Source organism: Harpegnathos saltator, unplaced genomic scaffold (assembly GCF_003227715.2).
Source record: "Harpegnathos saltator strain DR-91 unplaced genomic scaffold, Hsal_v8.6 scaffold515, whole genome shotgun sequence".
Classification (NCBI taxonomy): Eukaryota; Metazoa; Arthropoda; class Insecta; order Hymenoptera; family Formicidae; genus Harpegnathos; species Harpegnathos saltator.
The window spans coordinates 1,087,798-1,105,094 of record NW_020230333.1 but is presented as its reverse complement, the minus strand read 5'-3'; the positions used below and the strand labels follow the sequence as shown (position 1 = coordinate 1,105,094).

The following is a 17,297-nucleotide window of genomic DNA, read 5'->3' as shown; positions in this document are numbered from 1 at the left end:
TTATTGCGCAAAGTTTATTATTTTTTCAGTTATAACATGAATTTAACATTTAACATGAATAAAAATAGAATAAAATTAACTGTGTGGAGGAAACATTGTTAAACGACAACTGAGTTAAAATGCGAATATTATAAATAACTACAGGGCAAAATAAATTGACACAGGGTTTGTAAATTTTCGAATATTTCTTGTTGGAATATTTATTTTTCCATAAGTCGACATACAGTTGTGCAGAGGTTATTGATTGTAATAAACAATAACGATCAAAAATATATGTAAAATAATCAGTATTTTGTTAGCGTTTTTTTTTTCAATACAAAGCGTTCTGTCTTCTTCATTATAACTTATTTTTATCACTTGGCATAGCTGACATTTTAAGCAGGTTTAAGCAAAAAGAACGACGAAGCAAAGTCTGATGTCATCCGCAAATAATGGACACCACTATTCTGCATAAATGTGTTTTTCTAGTAATATGACTTTATCGATTGTATACTCTTCTCCGTGTAATTAATACACGAAAATGCGCACATACATATAAACACATATGTACAATTTGCGTGTCAGGATGCATGGAGAGTCAACGCGTTAGTCATTATGGGAGATTCTAATGCGTAATGCTCACAGGCGATTGCCTTCTGATAAAGTGGAAGAATGATTTTTCATTTTTATTATCACCAGGAACAAAAGTGACGCGTATGGGAATAATCAACGACTATTAATATTTTTCGTCACTTATATTAATAGCTGATATTGCGTTCAGTTACGGATGTTAAATTATATGAGCAAACAGATAAAATACATACTTGAAACCAATATTTTAATTGGATTCAATGATACAAACAAATAACGCATGCGCACACATAGATATCATATAAGATACATATATATATAATATTAAATATTATTATATTAAATATTAATATCATATAAATAAACAGTTTAACGCTTAAAAAGTTTTAATTAATAACATACACAGTAATGTTTCCACGTTATCGTAAGAAGAAATTACTTTTTCCACCATTTATGTTATTGATCATGTACTTCCCGTTTCCTATAAAATATCACATTTCATTGGTTTAACATATACTCAATTATTTACAGCATAACGTGAAAATACCTTTAGAATTTGATATTCATTTGATTTCATACACGACCACAATATATTGACTATAACCGCGACTTTATGGACCATAACAACTTGACATTGACTGCGGAGTGTCGAGATGTACCGTTTCAGGTAACTCATTTATCTTTTCAAACCTTGAGCGAAATCTCGGAAATTTTTAAGTAAGAAGAGAACTTGTATGGTTATGGACTAAGACTTATTTATCTATTGTGTTGATATTAAATTGCAGAATGTATTTTATTCACTTACATATTTATCATTAAGCCGTTATAACTATAACAAACAATTATCTATATTAAATCTATTGTGTTACTGTATTGTTATAACATGGATATATACGTAGCTTTGTTCTAACAGTACTAGTAGCGTTATATTTGGGAGGAATTTAGTTATATAACAGAAAAGTTTTTGTAATTTAATTACTAATTTTATTTTGCATTTGAATTTTCTACCACTAAAAAGGTAATTTAACATATGAGTCGAAACACTTGTCACGTATTTGCACATCATGAGAGAAGCTTATCTCTTAAATCTCATTAATAGTATAAATATAAGAACACCTGACTATTCACTTGACAGATTCTCAAGTGTTTTCGTCTTCATTTTCTTCATTGACTTACAAATTTTGTAAAATGCGTGTTCGATATGTTAGCTTATGTACGATATAGCTAGTTCGTAACACATTACGTAAGATACGAAATGATATTAACAATATAAATATCATCGAATATATTAATATTTATAAATATATTATTCGTGCCAAAAGTGATAAACACGCTCATATCCACGTGTATATTTCTATCGTTCATTAATCTTCGTATTTAATCAGCGATACTACACTTCTTTTGTTCGAGATATTCAGCAGAATGTCGTTGGTCCTGAATTCTCGATATTTCTGGTGAGTTATAAAAAGAATGAATACAAACATTTGAGGTAGTGGGTTTGCATGCGGTAAATTTTGCGATAGCTACACTCCTAAATCTGTTATAAGTGACGAATACTGAATGTTGCTAAATATCAATGTGAAATGATGAATATACAATTCATTGTTTACAAGATAAGTCACTGAATTTACACACTTTAACAGTACAAGATTGCTTGAGAAGATTTACAATCGTAAAATATCTTAAAAATCGTAATCGTAAGGATTGATGATAGTAAATATGTTCATAAGTACAATCGTAAATTTTTAGAAGTATATTTTGCATGAAGAAATATTTGATGTAAGTTGTTTCGAAAGAGATAATAAGATCGAAAGATAAGAGAGATAAGAGGACGCAAATTATTATGGTATAAAGGTCGTGATTGAATCAAACTTTTTGATTCAATCATCGCTTTTAGTCGACAGGTGAAATCAAGATGCATTTTTTACTTTGTTATGAGTCTGCATAATTGTAATTATTTTATCAAAAAACGCATGGAGTACGAAAATATTTAATACAATCGCATAAACGTGTATTCTCGTATCTATTGCTTTCTTCTATTGCGGCTACTTGGTACCGTTGGTGGCAAAGAATACTGAAAGTTACTATTTACGAAAGGTGATATTTACATGTGATATTGATCATATTTAATCATGATTCGTTGTATGTGTAAACACGATTTGATTGATTGAATGGCTTCGATATTTGTTTATATCAAGGTAATGACATACGAACCAAACGTAACAGATTTGTATCTGTATAATACATATGCGTATGTTTACTTTATAATTCTATTTCATACATTTTTGTATCACTATTTTTCATCATTATATCGTCCTTAGTCCTTTGTGCAATTTGAACTTATATACAAGTGTCTGTACGTAAATCATACATACATGTTATACATACAAAATTGATATCGAATGAGAACAATTTGTATGAGAAAGATGTGCTTGTATACTGAAGAAACATGTAAATGAAAATTTCAATGTTTGTACAATATCGCACAAAATAATGAAAAATGATCTTTTACGAATGTGTACGATTGATGATGAGAGATATCGGATTGCACAAGAGAATGCGAATGTCGTTATTACGTACAGAGGAATTTGCAAACCCGGCAATATTGAATTAAACCTAGTTACTGGACAAAATCAGATAACTCGTGAATAATATTACTGGAAACTGGCATTACTGGAAACTGGCAAAACTCTTATAAAATTTCTATGAAAAGATCCAGTAATAAGAAAAGGCAACGTTACCCAAACTTGGAATTATTATATGCTCTGACTTTTTATCGGTTATGTATACAAATTTAAAAGGAAAAGAACATCTCGATTGATAAAAATTCTTTATCTTCAACTAATTTTTGAGAAACACAATAAGATGAGGAAACACGATAAAATTTTCCAGAAAGGAAAAACAAGCATCGTTAACTTTTGCAAGCCGGAAAGACAGAAGTAATTTTAAACACTTGCAGTTTGTGGTTGTAATAATCGTCTAACGTATATACCACGGTGATTATTATATAAGATTTTCTTTTAGAGACAGAAATTTCGTCATAGACCTTTTTACTAATATCTTCATTCTCCATTTTCTACTGCAAACGCTGTTACCATGTTTAAAATTTGGACATTATTGTATCGAATTATTCCCCCATCCCTCTGTTTAGTACGCTGTAGTATTATTGTAGTAATTTAATGTATAATATGGATTGAATTGATGAATAAGAGGTGTCGGAGCCAGTACGTGATCGTAACCGTTCATTGTGATTCTCATGATGCGTATGTTATTTTGACGAGTGTCGACTTGCCTCAGGAAGAACTTATGAAACCTGGACGACATTACCCAAAAATTACCATTGTCACGTTCCGCCCATCTGATCTCGGCGGTAAATTGTAATTCTTCCGGGCTATATACGATTATCCTGAGAAGAAAAAGAAACGAATAAACAAGGTTAATAATAATGACCGAAAATACACTTATAATTATATATGAAGTACAATTAGTACGAACATATGCTGTTTAGTTGCCACTTAGATTTACAATAAATAATTAATTAGGAAACAATTTAGTTTTGTTTTAATCAATTTAATTAGTATTTCAATATTTTAAGTAATTAGTAAGTAATTTAATTTTTATGTTAATTCAGCAAGTGAGTAATTAATTTTTCAATAGTAAATAATTATCGCGTGCGCGGTGTGTATATGTCAGCATGATAACTTCGTTTCAACTTTGTTGTATTTCTTATGTCAATATGACGCTGCGGCAAATTTTTGAATATATTTTCGCACTCAATTAGAGACATTTTATCAGTATACCTCTGTTGATTTGTTTGCGGTTGCCACGATGCGATAGCGGTCTCAGTAAAGGGAGAGAACAAGATTGAATCATCTCGAGGATCCACGGCCAGTGGCAGGCCTTGACTCGACTTTCTACCAACTAAGGTCACAGGTAACTGTTCACCGAAAGGTAGCGGTCCGGCTTGCAATGCCGACGTAGGCACGCTGAAGATACTATCGGTTGCCAGAGGTTGATAATACACGGTTCCAAGCTTCGGCGAAAACGTTATGCCTACCACACCATCCAGGAACTCGAAGGTGTCGCTTCCGATCTGTAATGTGTTTATTTATATTTATATATAAAATATTTATATATAAAATGTTTATTTTATGCCAGGAACATATATGTATGAAGAAGAATCTAAAAAAAGAGTGTAGACGCATAACGCTGTGTGTGTGTGTGTGTGTGTGTGTGTGTGTGTGTGTGTGAGAGTCAACATTGCGCAAAAAATAATGCGAAATTAATTCGATTAGCTATATACTCCCTTATATATTATTAAATTTAGAAACAATTCTATGGTAAATTTGCATTCAAACCATATATTTATATAATACCACGTATTGTACTATATAGTAACTGTATGTAAAATAAGGTTGCTTTACAAATTGAAAGAATTCTAAATCGTTTCAAGCGCAAATTATAGAGTTAATAATTTTTAAATATTTAGTAGGACTTTGACATTATTCAACTGTCGGTGATTCTGTTTACCCACTTTGTACATTGCATGATCCGGATTAGGAAACATCGACGCATGAACGACTCGCCAACTTCTATCCCTAGCACCATCGAAAATGAGAATTCCTAAAAGTATATATTAGAGTATTTTTTACTTTCAATGCAGATATCTAAAAAAATGTAATTCTTTCAAATTAATGCTTAAAACGTGTAACATAGCAATGTTAATTGAGAAAAAATTGATTAAAAGTCAACGTTCCGATATATATAAGAAACGAAAAAATATTGAAGTTTCAAGAAAATTAGTAATAAGTTTACGCATTTAAAATTTATTATAATCTAACTTAAAGTATAATATTTTTTAGTTATACTGATGGTTAAAGAAAGGAACACAATATATATATAAACGTAACCTGGGCCAGCGGTATCAGTCATGTAAAGAAAGACATCATCGCATGTTTTGGCTGAAACTTCATCGATGACGAGATTGGTCAGTAAAGTATTCGGTCGTAAAACCTACAAAATAAATAATAATGAATACTCAAATAAGATATTTCTACATGGTTCTGCACAACAATGACATGAATGCAACTTGTTTCCCACTCTCGCGTAAACGTATCAACGTATGATTAGGTATTCTACGCTCGATCACTTATAACTAAAGTAACATAACCGGTTCTCTGTTATACTGTAATTATTAGTTAACACAATCCCATTAGCCGTTCACTGATGATTTCGTCACTTTCGGCATTCCCTTTTCACTATCGATTTACAATAATGCACCTGTTAGGTGCAGCAAACAGCGTTTGAAAATTGACACCTCGTACTATCCAAAGAGTTTTACTCCAATTTCTGAATCAACTTCCGTTTTTAACTTGCATATACGTGAAGTAAAATTGCGAAACAACGTGATGATGGAATTTTCCTTGACTTATGATAGATATCGTATAAATTTACAAGTAGAAAAACGATGAAAATATGAATTATTCGATCAAAACGAATCATTATTTTTATTTTTGAAGCTTAAGATCGAGGGAATGAAAATTAAACCTTTTCATCGGGCTTTTCTTAATTATAAATTTCCTATTTTGATGTAGGACAAAGAGCTTTTTTTCTCTAGGAATATGCAACTCGTGACCTCATTGGCCATTGATGCATTCAGTTTTTTTATCATAAAGAAAACATCATTCAGCTCACCTGACGCGGGAAAGTAATATGGCGCACTACTTGGTCGGTTTTCGTATCGAAAACCACGACTTTCGGCGGGCAGACGGGCATAAAATCGTCAACTGATGTTACGACACCAGCATCAACAACCCACAATCTGTTGCACCTATCTAGCCTGGTCCTATATACTGATATTAATCTGGTGCAGTTAATTTCGCCTTTGCCGGCACCGTGCCAATCCCACGAAGGGTATGCCTGAAGTTGCGGACTGCTTCCTAATGCCACGTTCCTTGGGAAGAAACTCAAAGTGGCCGGCACACCTGCACGCAATCTGGGAGTGCTGACAAAAATTCGGTCCCAATCTACCTCGATACCGGTCATTACCACATTTTCCGGTTGATATTGTTCATGAAAATCACGGTCGTACGGCAACGCGAAGTCAAGTAACGGCCATTGTGCCAAAGTTTCCAATTTCTGCGCCTGTGTTCTAACGTGCAGTAGAGGTACAACGATGATGAGAAGCCCGACGTACCTAAGAGAAGTGAAAAAATGGACAGGTGTTCAAAAATTAGCAGTTTTTAGAAACAATTTAAACTTGTCAAATGACAAGAAAGATTAAGGTATATGTTCCTCCAGATGTTTCGATGGCAAAGAGTAAGAAAAAAAAAATCATTTTGACAATCATTTTGAGGCTACATAATTTTTCCAGCAAACAAAAATGATGTTAAACTTCTATTTAAAGTTCCTTTTAACGTGGGAAAATCTTTGCGTTTGGTCAAATTTATTATAAATATAAAAGAGCCACTTGATTCAGGTGTACTGCTTATATAAGAGATAACGGACTGCGCAAACGTTGTTTCTTCTAAATGTTTAACTCACGAGTGTCGCTTTTGACAGATACGCTACTCGTATGTTGACCGATTCTCGAAATCCGTATTTAAAAATTAATTACGTCTGCCAATTGTCTGTATATCGCAAGATTGCTTGTATCGACCACTTACCTCATGCTTGAAGGCTTAGAAATTAAATTGCAGATCAAGGTTTCACCACCGTTGAAACGGTACGAGCCTTAAAGAGCGAATGGCAAATATCGGGCGGAGTCGGATAGAGCAATGTTAGCAGCGGCAGCGATCGCGAATAGAAATACACTGGAAGTGTACCATGGGTTCCCCTGACTGAACACCGACTGATCCAATTTTTCAATACCGTCTTGGGAGACTGGGGACCACATTCGAACGTATTGTGTAACAAAACACACTTTATCCGTACACATGTAAAGGCGACACACCTACATCTCCATTTCGTCACACGAGTTAATTGAGGACTGTAGAATTCAATGTGAACTTTAACCAGAAAATCTCTCCTCGCTAAGCAGCGAAGAGTGGCTCGCAATTCAAATTTTAACATTCACGTCCTCATACATATTTTTTTTCTTTCGTATTAAATTTTCGTAAATTAATGTGCATTGAAAGTTAGTAATTTTATTAGAAAGTAACATGACGGAAAATCGACGATGGAAATGTTTTGCAAATGTTCGATACAGCTACAGCTAGCAACAACCTCAACATATATTTTTTCTTAAATGTGCTTCTATAAATAAACATATACTTTTTGCTTTTTTTAATTAAAGAGTGGGTAGCGCTAAGAATGAAGGGAGAATCGAGAAAATGAATGTCATGTTTCTACTAGAATATTATAATTATTGACAAATTTTTTCTTCTTTCCACAGGAGCAGCTTATTCCTTTTAATCAATTATGATTTATATATCAAAAATTGGAAGATTAGACTATTAAAAGTTTAATTTATAATTTATACACACGCAATCATCTGAATAATATATTTACGTTTCTCAGTCTCTCGTTGAACAAAGTATGTGTTTAATTACGATTATTCAAGCACTTTTAACGACCAATTATATTTTATTAGGTCTATAAAGTTTGGTAATAGAGTGAGAAAAAAGTAAATTAAAACTATGCTATAAATTAGTATGACAAATTTATCGTATATATCACATATGCATGAGGTATAACGTAACTTGCTATTTGTACTCATACATATATATATAGCATTATATTATTTCACATATTATTTATTACAATCCATTTATTACAATCCATTAACACTTAGATTTATAGTTACACATTTGTACATGTTATTAATATAATATATACATGTAAAATTAAAGAAAAAAAAACAAATTATTTTCCAATAACTCTTCGTATCAGTTAAAATTCTTATATTGTTCTTTAAGTAACAGATAACTCATCAGATCGTGTTACATATTTATTATGTTATTTAATCACAAATATTTTCAATACATCTATCAAAAAAGAGGTAAGGTATGTAAATGATAGGAAGTAATAAATCTTGTATAAAAACTTATACAAGGCGTTAATAACTATCTTTCGTACTGCACTAAATGATACTAAATAATACTGCAAACTATATAGAATCATAACTGTTACGTAGGCGTCCTTGGCTTGACTACTATCGATTGAAAGTGCCCGGAACTAAAGACCGCGCCCATTATTACAAATATTTTTCTGTTTTGGACATGTATTGGTTGCAACCATCGAAATATACTAAACGATTTCGATCTTGTAATCGTTGTTTTGTACTTTCTTTCTCTCTGCCATATTTATTCTGTCTGTTCCATCTTTTGACATGCTAATATAGAAATAACACTTCCAAGTTAGTTGGCTATCATTTTAACGTTTCATTAATTGAAATGGAAATTTTAATTATATAGAACAGCGTGAGTTACATAACATGGCCTATTAGAAACAAATTTAATTCATGGCTGTTGAAATAAATCACACCCTTTTCGTTAAATTAAGAACTTGACATTTATTGGAGGTAACTCAGATAATTTATGGAACACTAATATTGCTGTTGAATATGTAATTATTAATTTTGCAAATGTTGCTGGAAAATTATATAGAAGCATCAAGGTCTCTCACATATCGTAATGTATTAAGTATTCTATCTACATGACCTCACTTTCGCGACATTCCAAAAAAATCTTGGGCAACATAAAACACGCAAAAATAAATGAAATTAAAATTTCACGATACATGTCTCTCTCAAAATATTTCCTTTCTCCATGATGAAATAGATTTGTCACATTTCTGAAGAAAATGAAGATATTCCAAACTTACTTTCTTGCTGATTACGAGACGCGTTTTCATTTACATTTCTCTTTTTCGGCATCGCATACGCTCTAAGCATTCAAATTCCGGGATAACCAGTCTCTATATTTAGCCAATAAATCACTTTCTCTCCGTGGAACACAAATCTTGTTCCAGGCTTGTGCATACCGACCTAGCCTACTCTTTGTACTGTACTCCGTGTCAGGCCTTTCGCATATAAAATACTTCAACTCAAGCTACTGTATAGTTGACACATTTTACAAGGATAAATTTATGATCAGCCGAAATTAACTACACAATTCTCTTTCATATCGCTAGAAAGGACTTTCTCGCATAATCGCGAGAAGACCCGTACCAATTTAGGCATATTTCATATATAATCATGTATATATATCTTCTACATTTTATTATATACAACGCATTTTATATATATCTGATAATAAAGGAAAATACATTTTTGAGGAATATGTAAATAACTAGAAGAATATGTAAATAAAGAGAAGTAAATTAGTGGAACATTATTTGGTGTAAAAAGGCCCTGTACATGAAATAGAAATAAAAATATTTTATTTTTCTAATAAGAAAAATTGGTCCAACTAATCGCAAAATAGAAAAAATCTCGAAAAAGACGAAAGCTTTCGAATATACAAATGTACAAAAAGAAAAAGGCCAATGATAAGTTAATCTTTGTGGTTCTTGTTGGCGCCTTGTTTTTATTTAATAGTCTCGGCGGTTGTTTATATCCAACACTCCTGCGTACCTGTGTATGTTTATAGTCTCAGCTTGTAGTTCTAATTTATAATCCAGTTATATCAAAATGCTCGGCTTAACTACGTAGTCGATTTATCTAATCCAAAGGCTAAGTAACACGATTTCCAACGGATAAAATGCATAAGCTACAAAATGGACATGAGATACGATATAATGTTAAATTACCGTCAATCGGAATCAAACCCAACATATATATCGGACACCGAATACCTATTAGTCGTTGCTCAACACCATTTGCGGAATAACGTGAGAAACACCACGTCCGATCACAACTGTTCTCCATTCCCACAGCGAAGCGGAAACGATTCGCTATCTTCAGTCGAGTATCGACAATGGCATAGAGAGTGGTCAGAAGTATAATCTCTCATGTAACATCTTCATGCATAATTATATCTGTGTTGTAAAATTACATTTTTAAATAGCGTCTGACCGTCAGACGCTATTTAAAAATAAAGAAACGTCATAACCGATATTGTGTCGTATCTCTGATTTAATGATATATTAATCATTTTATATAACACACTAAATTGTTCAAGCGTGATAAAGGGCGTACATAATAAATAAATGCCAACTGCTTGTCACTTTGACTTAATTACATATCGGAAATAACATAGTTTTATAATAAAAAACATTCCAACAGCACCTTTCAAAAACAGCTTTCGTTCCTTTATTGAACTATGTTACAACATGCATGATCAAAATTGTATTGCTAAGCCGAATCTCTTCGCGTCTCCGATCGACTAACCATTTATATCTGCAATTTCAATTTCGTACATTTTGAAGCTGTTTGACACGTTTTCTGTGCAAGACTATATTTTTAAGTAAAATTAACATGTTTGCAGTACGTTAATTAATGTTAACTTTTCACTAAACGTAAATATTAAGATCAATCACGTCGATATATTAATTACCAAAAATTACCAAGTTCGGTTAGTTCGTGATATAAACCTGTTAGTAATTTTAAAAAGCTAAAATATATTGTTACCACTATAATTTAGATGACAATTCATATCATATCATAATCGTAATAACTTATTATTATATTCAGGCAAAGTGACAATATCACATATCAAACAAATGAAATCGTATCTAGAAGAAATCGAATTAAGAATGCTCGAACATTTTTGCGAATGTCTCATTTATATTAAAAAAATAAAATTCTATTCATAAAATATATTTATATTTAATTTAATTATTTTCGTAATAAAAAAGTCCCATATCATTCACAAGTATATTTAGTAATTTTTGCTAACTTTCTCTATGCAATAATAATCCTGACATTTTTACAAAAGTATAGATATAAGAATAGATATCACTTTGAGCTAATCTCCATATGACATGTCGACAGCAATATTATCAGACGATATGACATAACATTTAAGTGTACAAATGAAACTTGTTCACATGATCATTCTCAATGCACTGATACACGCAAGCAAGCAAGCACGAAAAATTACATCGTAATCATGCACGCTAGCCTATTATGCTCGATACACGGAGGTGTCTAGTATTCACTATAGCATGTACGGCAGCGTGCAAAATAGAGCCAATTATATAAAAAACATTCCACATGTGGCAACTAAACATTAGTGGTAAACGTAGGGTGAATAAACGAAAAGCTAATTCGATCAACATCGGACTGACGTGGCGGCGATCGCATCAAATAATGTATTATTAATATTTAGTATTTGGTAACATGTTTAAATTGAGTATTATATTTTATTTCTCACTTAAATTGCTGCAACTGGGAAAAATATTGATGCAAAAGGCAGTATTTTTGTTCGACTGTGTTAGATCTTATCGAATGCAATGAGATCGGTATCCTCCATTGTCCAGCCGGAGTTTAGATATCGTATAAATAAAAAAATCAAGAAAAAAATATTTGCTCCGTAATTAAATACAATTGAACTTTCGTTTCGTATAGGATGTCATATAAGAGCAGGAAGATAATCCGATCTTGAATATCGATTTTCATCGTAAGTTCAACATATCATTTTCACTTTAGATCGAAGCGAACGTGTTGGTCAAGATCAACGTACTAGCCGGATATTCATTGCGAAATTTACCGATAAATTCGGATTAAAAATCAAAAAGCTTTATCTTTATTAATGCATTATATATACACCTATTATATAAACTTTTATTTACGAGAAAGACAAATACATGACATTTTAATATAAACAAAAAATCTTAAAAAATTAATTTTCAAAAAGTAATATGCAACTTGTAACTAATTTTTCGAGAGCAATTAAATGTGATTCAAAGTGATTCAGCTTTCAATATAAAATTTACATCGGAGACGCATCAAAAGCATGCGAAGAAAATATTAACAGAAAAAAATATCGAATTTTTATACATTTATTTCTTCACTGAGAAGAAAAATATCAGCGAGTGGTATTTTGTTGACCGTTCGAGTTATTGCATGGTCAATGCCGAAAGGGAATTACAACCGATATAATCTCAGTGAGCTCGCATGTCAATATTACGGACGCAGACGCAGAAATGATCCCTGTATTTACAACAACGAGAATACGACAATTAGCTTAAGATATGCTCGAAATGGTTTGAACGTATTTTTTTCTGACGAAACTCAGAGGAACATCCAATGATCGAAATGACATATGTCACTATTCACGTGACATCGGTTATGACAGAAACCAAAGTGACAGCACACACGGTGTAAACATTGGTATTTTATTATATTCTTATCTGATAGAGACAAGAATGTAATAATACTTATGTTTCTCCCGCATTTTTCTCGCCGCAGTTGTGACTTCGGACATTTCATATCACTTCAGCTCCCATCGTGACGACTCGCCGCGCTGGGTCGTAAACGATGATTTGCAACCGTGAGCATTTGATGTGCTAACTTCAAAACCGGAAAAACACGCTCAAATCGTTTCGTAAACTGACGTGCACATCACATCGTGCTTACAACGTAAAAAGATTCAACTTAACGAATTAGTGTCAGCCTCGATACGAAACTGAGAAACCACCTGTCACTGCTGTCGACGCACACATACACTTACAAGCGCGCGCGCGCGCGCGTGTGTATTAACAATAACAATTAAACACGACCATTCTGCTTAACTGATTACACTCACGCGAAGCGGGAACACCTCGCTCTATATGAGATTTAACGCATGATTGGCACCGCAACCGACGGTGCCCTGCATGTAATCCGCGAAATTGCTCTCCAGCACGCGCATTCGACCTCTTTTGTAATCGGCCACTACGTGTGTAACCAGATTGCAATCGTCGCTCTTGTAGACAACCTGGAAACTGGCAGATATAAACGGAGTGGTGCTGTCCCATCTGTAGACGTCGGACTCGCCTTCGTATCGGAAGAAGAGCGCACTGCCATTGTCCGTGCCCAGGATGATCATTCGCCTGGGTTTGGGCCCGAGATCATGTATCTTGCCATGAGCGGATCCACTCCTCAGGTGGTCAGTTCGGATGGAGAACAGCCGGCTGCTGCCTAAATACGTGAAGATCAGGCAAGTGCTACCGTCTTGGCGGTACATTAGAGCGAGGTAGAGCACATCTCTACGAGAGCAGTTCATGGTCACGGCTTCCGGGAGGATCACGCGATATCCTCGGCTGGAGGTCACGTCGTACACCAGGATCGCTCTTGTGGCTGCGTCGGATACGTAGATGAAGACACGACCGTCTTCATTATAATCGGCGACAACGTACTGAAGTCGGGACGAGGCGCTTGTCAGACCAGACAGATCGATGCGTTTCACCACCTAGGAGAGAAATGTCACATTGTTTTATAAAGAGTCATATTGCATGATTAAGAGGTCGCGGCGTGAGAAGAAATATTTGAAAAATAATAAATATATCGATTATGCATTTATCCGGCAAGTAATCTTTATTTGCCTATAATTGAAAAATAAATCAAGATTTATCAAAATCCGCGATATTGCTCTTCAGCAAGTATTTGGTGTGCAACCAGATCTCTGCCATAATGGGACATATAAGTTTGTTATGATCAATTTATCGTCATAAATTGTGTATAATACTTATGGATTTCTTGCAAATTGAATTTTTTGCGCATGACCAACAGCAATTACCTTCTCAATAGCTCTTTTATTTATGCCTTAATTATCTTGATATGTTAGAGAAAAAAAAATTCAATATTAGTTTTCCTAACTTTCGCTTATGGAAATCTTAGAGTTAGTGTGTACACTTCAGAATTTTGAATATTTCCATTTTACGCTACGCTGGTTCAATTATTACAAAACGTGAGGTGAAAATGCACTTTTTAATTGGATATTTCGCAGCCATCTGTCACGGTAAAAAGAGCACAGTTAAAACGCATGTATGCGTTATCTAATTTTCGTGAAAGGAAAAAAGGAACAGCGGCACTAATAACTACGTAATATAAATATGCACATGACGTGACTAAGATAAGAATTGGCATGAAAACATCAAAATATAGATAAATAGCCAAACAGCAAATGATGTTCTTAATTATATCTATACGTGTCATTGAAGAGAGGGACATGAAAGTTTGGAATAAACATATTAGGATATTTACATATATGCAAGTAAAGTAAAGTTTTAGCAGATATTTAGCAGATATTGTATCTCACCTTGCCGGTTTTCATGTCCAAAGCGACAACCTTTGGCGGACATTTGCGTAGGGGCTCTTCGAGAGAATTTACAATACCCGTGTCCAACACCCATAGAATGTCCTGGGGATCCAAATAAAGGTCCACAGCGTTTTGCAGCGCGGAGCATGTTCCTTCTTCTTGAAGAGACCAACATGGATAAGCAAAGAGACTGGCCTGGCAATTTTTATCTTTCAAAGATACTCTGGCTAGGGTCACTGGCACACCAGCTTTAAACCTAGAGAAACGTTTCAAATGTATATTAATATATTATGCTAATGCATACTATATAATGTCGTGTATTATTATACGAGACGTAATAATAATTAATAATAATATAAATCAATCCTGTACCACATACACACATACACACACACAAGAGCTATATCACACACAATAACGCTATAGCGTTATCTAATAAATATCAAGGAAGATAACACTATAATTCTCGCAAATATGAATAATTCATTAACATTCTTGAATTGGTTGGTTTAAAAATAGCATGGTTTTCTAATCATACATATTAATCCTGCATGATCTTAGATAAGATTGACGATAGAAGCGGTGCGTGACGTTGAGCCTCGCGCCTCCATGGTAGACCTGTACAATTAGATTAAGCGCTTTCACAGGAGGCTGCGAAAACTTGATTAGAAAATGCCACAGGTAATCCATCTTGCCTATTATTGATAAAATCTGGCAGTGGCAGAAAGAAACATTACATCACAAGGATGAGACAAAGGTACGTCGTTACGACCTTCCGACGTCATTTTAGAACGTCATTATTATCAGAAGAATGACCATGAAGTGTCATCAAATAAACATCTTGCTGCTTAGCAAACATGACATCATAGCTGGGGTTGAAAATGCAGGAAATCCCAATAAATTTTACTGCGTACACTCACTATTATTGACGTAATGCGATTTATAACAAGCATTTTTCCTATGTTTCCTATGTTGATCTCTAGTTTTCTTTTAGTCGACGCAAGAGTTCGATCGGACTGGAGAGCCTATCTAGGAATGTGGTTTATCCTGATGTAACGATCAGGAAGGGGAACACGATCTCGTCGACCCGATTGAAAGTTTATCTACCAAAGTCTGTTCCTCTCCCTTTTTATATAAAAGTTTCTGTCAAATATCACAACAGAATGATACAATGTACCAAAACTAGTGACGTTTCCTTCGCGAGTTCTTTTTCAACTTCACCTCGTTGCTTAAACATATTTAAAGGTGCAAAATAAACTTACAAGATAGATTTTATGCGCAAAGTGTGCTCATACCTAGGTAAAGTAAGGATAGCATCGTCCTTGTAAATCGCAGTTCTGGTAGCGAGGACATTCTTCGAAATGTAACGGCCATTGCTCTTGAACATGCTCTTCGTAGCCGAGCAAGGCCACTCGAAGGAGCCACCGGTCCATACAATATTTTTGTCGCATTTCGTTACGTCACCTGCGACGAGAGCGACGACGACAGCGAACGTCACCGCCAGTAAAGAAAACATCTTGCGAATGGGAGACTGGTCCTGGTCCTGGGCTGACCTTTGCGTAGAACTTCCTCTTTCTTCGGATACGCACTTTAACCACGTCTCTTTTATTGTTCGAATTGATTCGAGTAAACTGCAAGATTCTTCGGATTGCGCCAGTTTTATAATCCTGTCACATCGAGGTGACGTTACGAAATGTTCCAGTTGGAAAAATATTTGGTCGTAATGTGCAACGGTTTGACGTTTCTTCCTATCGTTCCTCATCAATCTGACGCAAGGAGTTCCGCATAAATTAATTTTAAATGTAGATTAAACATGTTATCACGCTGTGATTACCCATCTTTAACGTTAATCAGCTTTAACGTTAATCAGTTTATAAAAAATTAAGCATAAGCAAAAATCAATTCCTCCGTATTAGCGTATACTCGAAGTCACGTTATTATTTATAAGAAAGAAAAGAGAGGAAATTAATTTTTTTTTCTTTAAGTGAGATAAGAATTATTCTTTTTCTTGTAAATAAACAAAGAGAGTTTTTTTAGATCAAGTTTAAAACACTTTGCTTTATAATAATAATGACGACGATGATAATAATGATAATAATAAGAAAAATCATTACTTGTAATTATTATTATTATCATCGCTATCTCAGTTGAATTGAAATATAACGAATCAGGAATAGAAACAATCAGTAAAGTGGAAACTAGATACTACTTATTTGTTTGTATCACAAGAAAATATATGTAGTAGGATAGGAAGTGAAGAAAAAGTATAATATTGGAGGAAGTAGGAAGTAGGAAAGGAGTGTGTGAACGCAATAAAGAGAAGCGAGAATGTTAAATATAATAAATTGAACGAAATATTTCCTGGTTCGTCGCGTTTATTTCCTGGTCAAATGTCGCTTATTGATATTTGTATCTTCCTGAAATTATCATTATTTACCAACAATAAGCGAGCATTCATTGCACAAGGCATTTCCTCTTTACAAATTCCGGCAAAAGAGCCGTTGCAAAATACTGAGTAAGGAGGTAGTAAAATGTAATAAAATT

General features: G+C 33.8%; 2 protein-coding genes across 2 annotated transcripts; both read right to left on the bottom strand.

Moving 5' to 3' along the window:
• Positions 1–2,865: 2,865 nt before the first annotated feature.
• Positions 2,866–7,395, bottom strand: LOC105186377 (protein yellow). The gene is made up of 6 exons (XM_011146518.3): positions 7,236–7,395; positions 6,265–6,766; positions 5,481–5,583; positions 5,105–5,193; positions 4,371–4,663; positions 2,866–3,976 (listed from the first exon to the last, which is right to left on the bottom strand). The coding sequence occupies exons 1-6, from the start codon at positions 7,238–7,240 to the stop codon at positions 3,718–3,720; spliced, it is 1,251 nt and encodes a 416-aa protein (XP_011144820.1). The 5' UTR covers positions 7,241–7,395; the 3' UTR covers positions 2,866–3,717.
• A 5,783-nt stretch (positions 7,396–13,178) lies between these two features.
• On the bottom strand, positions 13,179–16,372 carry yellow-g2 (L-dopachrome tautomerase yellow-g2). The gene is made up of 3 exons (XM_011146519.2): positions 16,049–16,372; positions 14,754–15,009; positions 13,179–13,904 (listed from the first exon to the last, which is right to left on the bottom strand). The coding sequence occupies exons 1-3, from the start codon at positions 16,267–16,269 to the stop codon at positions 13,281–13,283; spliced, it is 1,101 nt and encodes a 366-aa protein (XP_011144821.1). The 5' UTR covers positions 16,270–16,372; the 3' UTR covers positions 13,179–13,280.
• Positions 16,373–17,297: the final 925 nt, after the last annotated feature.

Coding starts and splice junctions, on each gene's coding strand:
- yellow-g2 (XM_011146519.2), bottom strand. CDS start 16,269: ATGTTTTCTTTACTGGCGGTGACGTTCGCTGTCGTCGTCGCTCTCGTC. Junction 15,010..16,048: donor GCTATCCTTACTTTACCTAG/GTATGAGCACAC, acceptor ACGTTTCTCTAG/GTTTAAAGCTGGTGTGCCAG. Junction 13,905..14,753: donor TGGACATGAAAACCGGCAAG/GTGAGATACAAT, acceptor TTTCTCTCCTAG/GTGGTGAAACGCATCGATCT.
- LOC105186377 (XM_011146518.3), bottom strand. Junction 5,194..5,480: donor GACTGATACCGCTGGCCCAG/GTTACGTTTATA, acceptor ATATACTTTTAG/GAATTCTCATTTTCGATGGT. Junction 4,664..5,104: donor CGGATCATGCAATGTACAAA/GTGGGTAAACAG, acceptor AACACATTACAG/ATCGGAAGCGACACCTTCGA.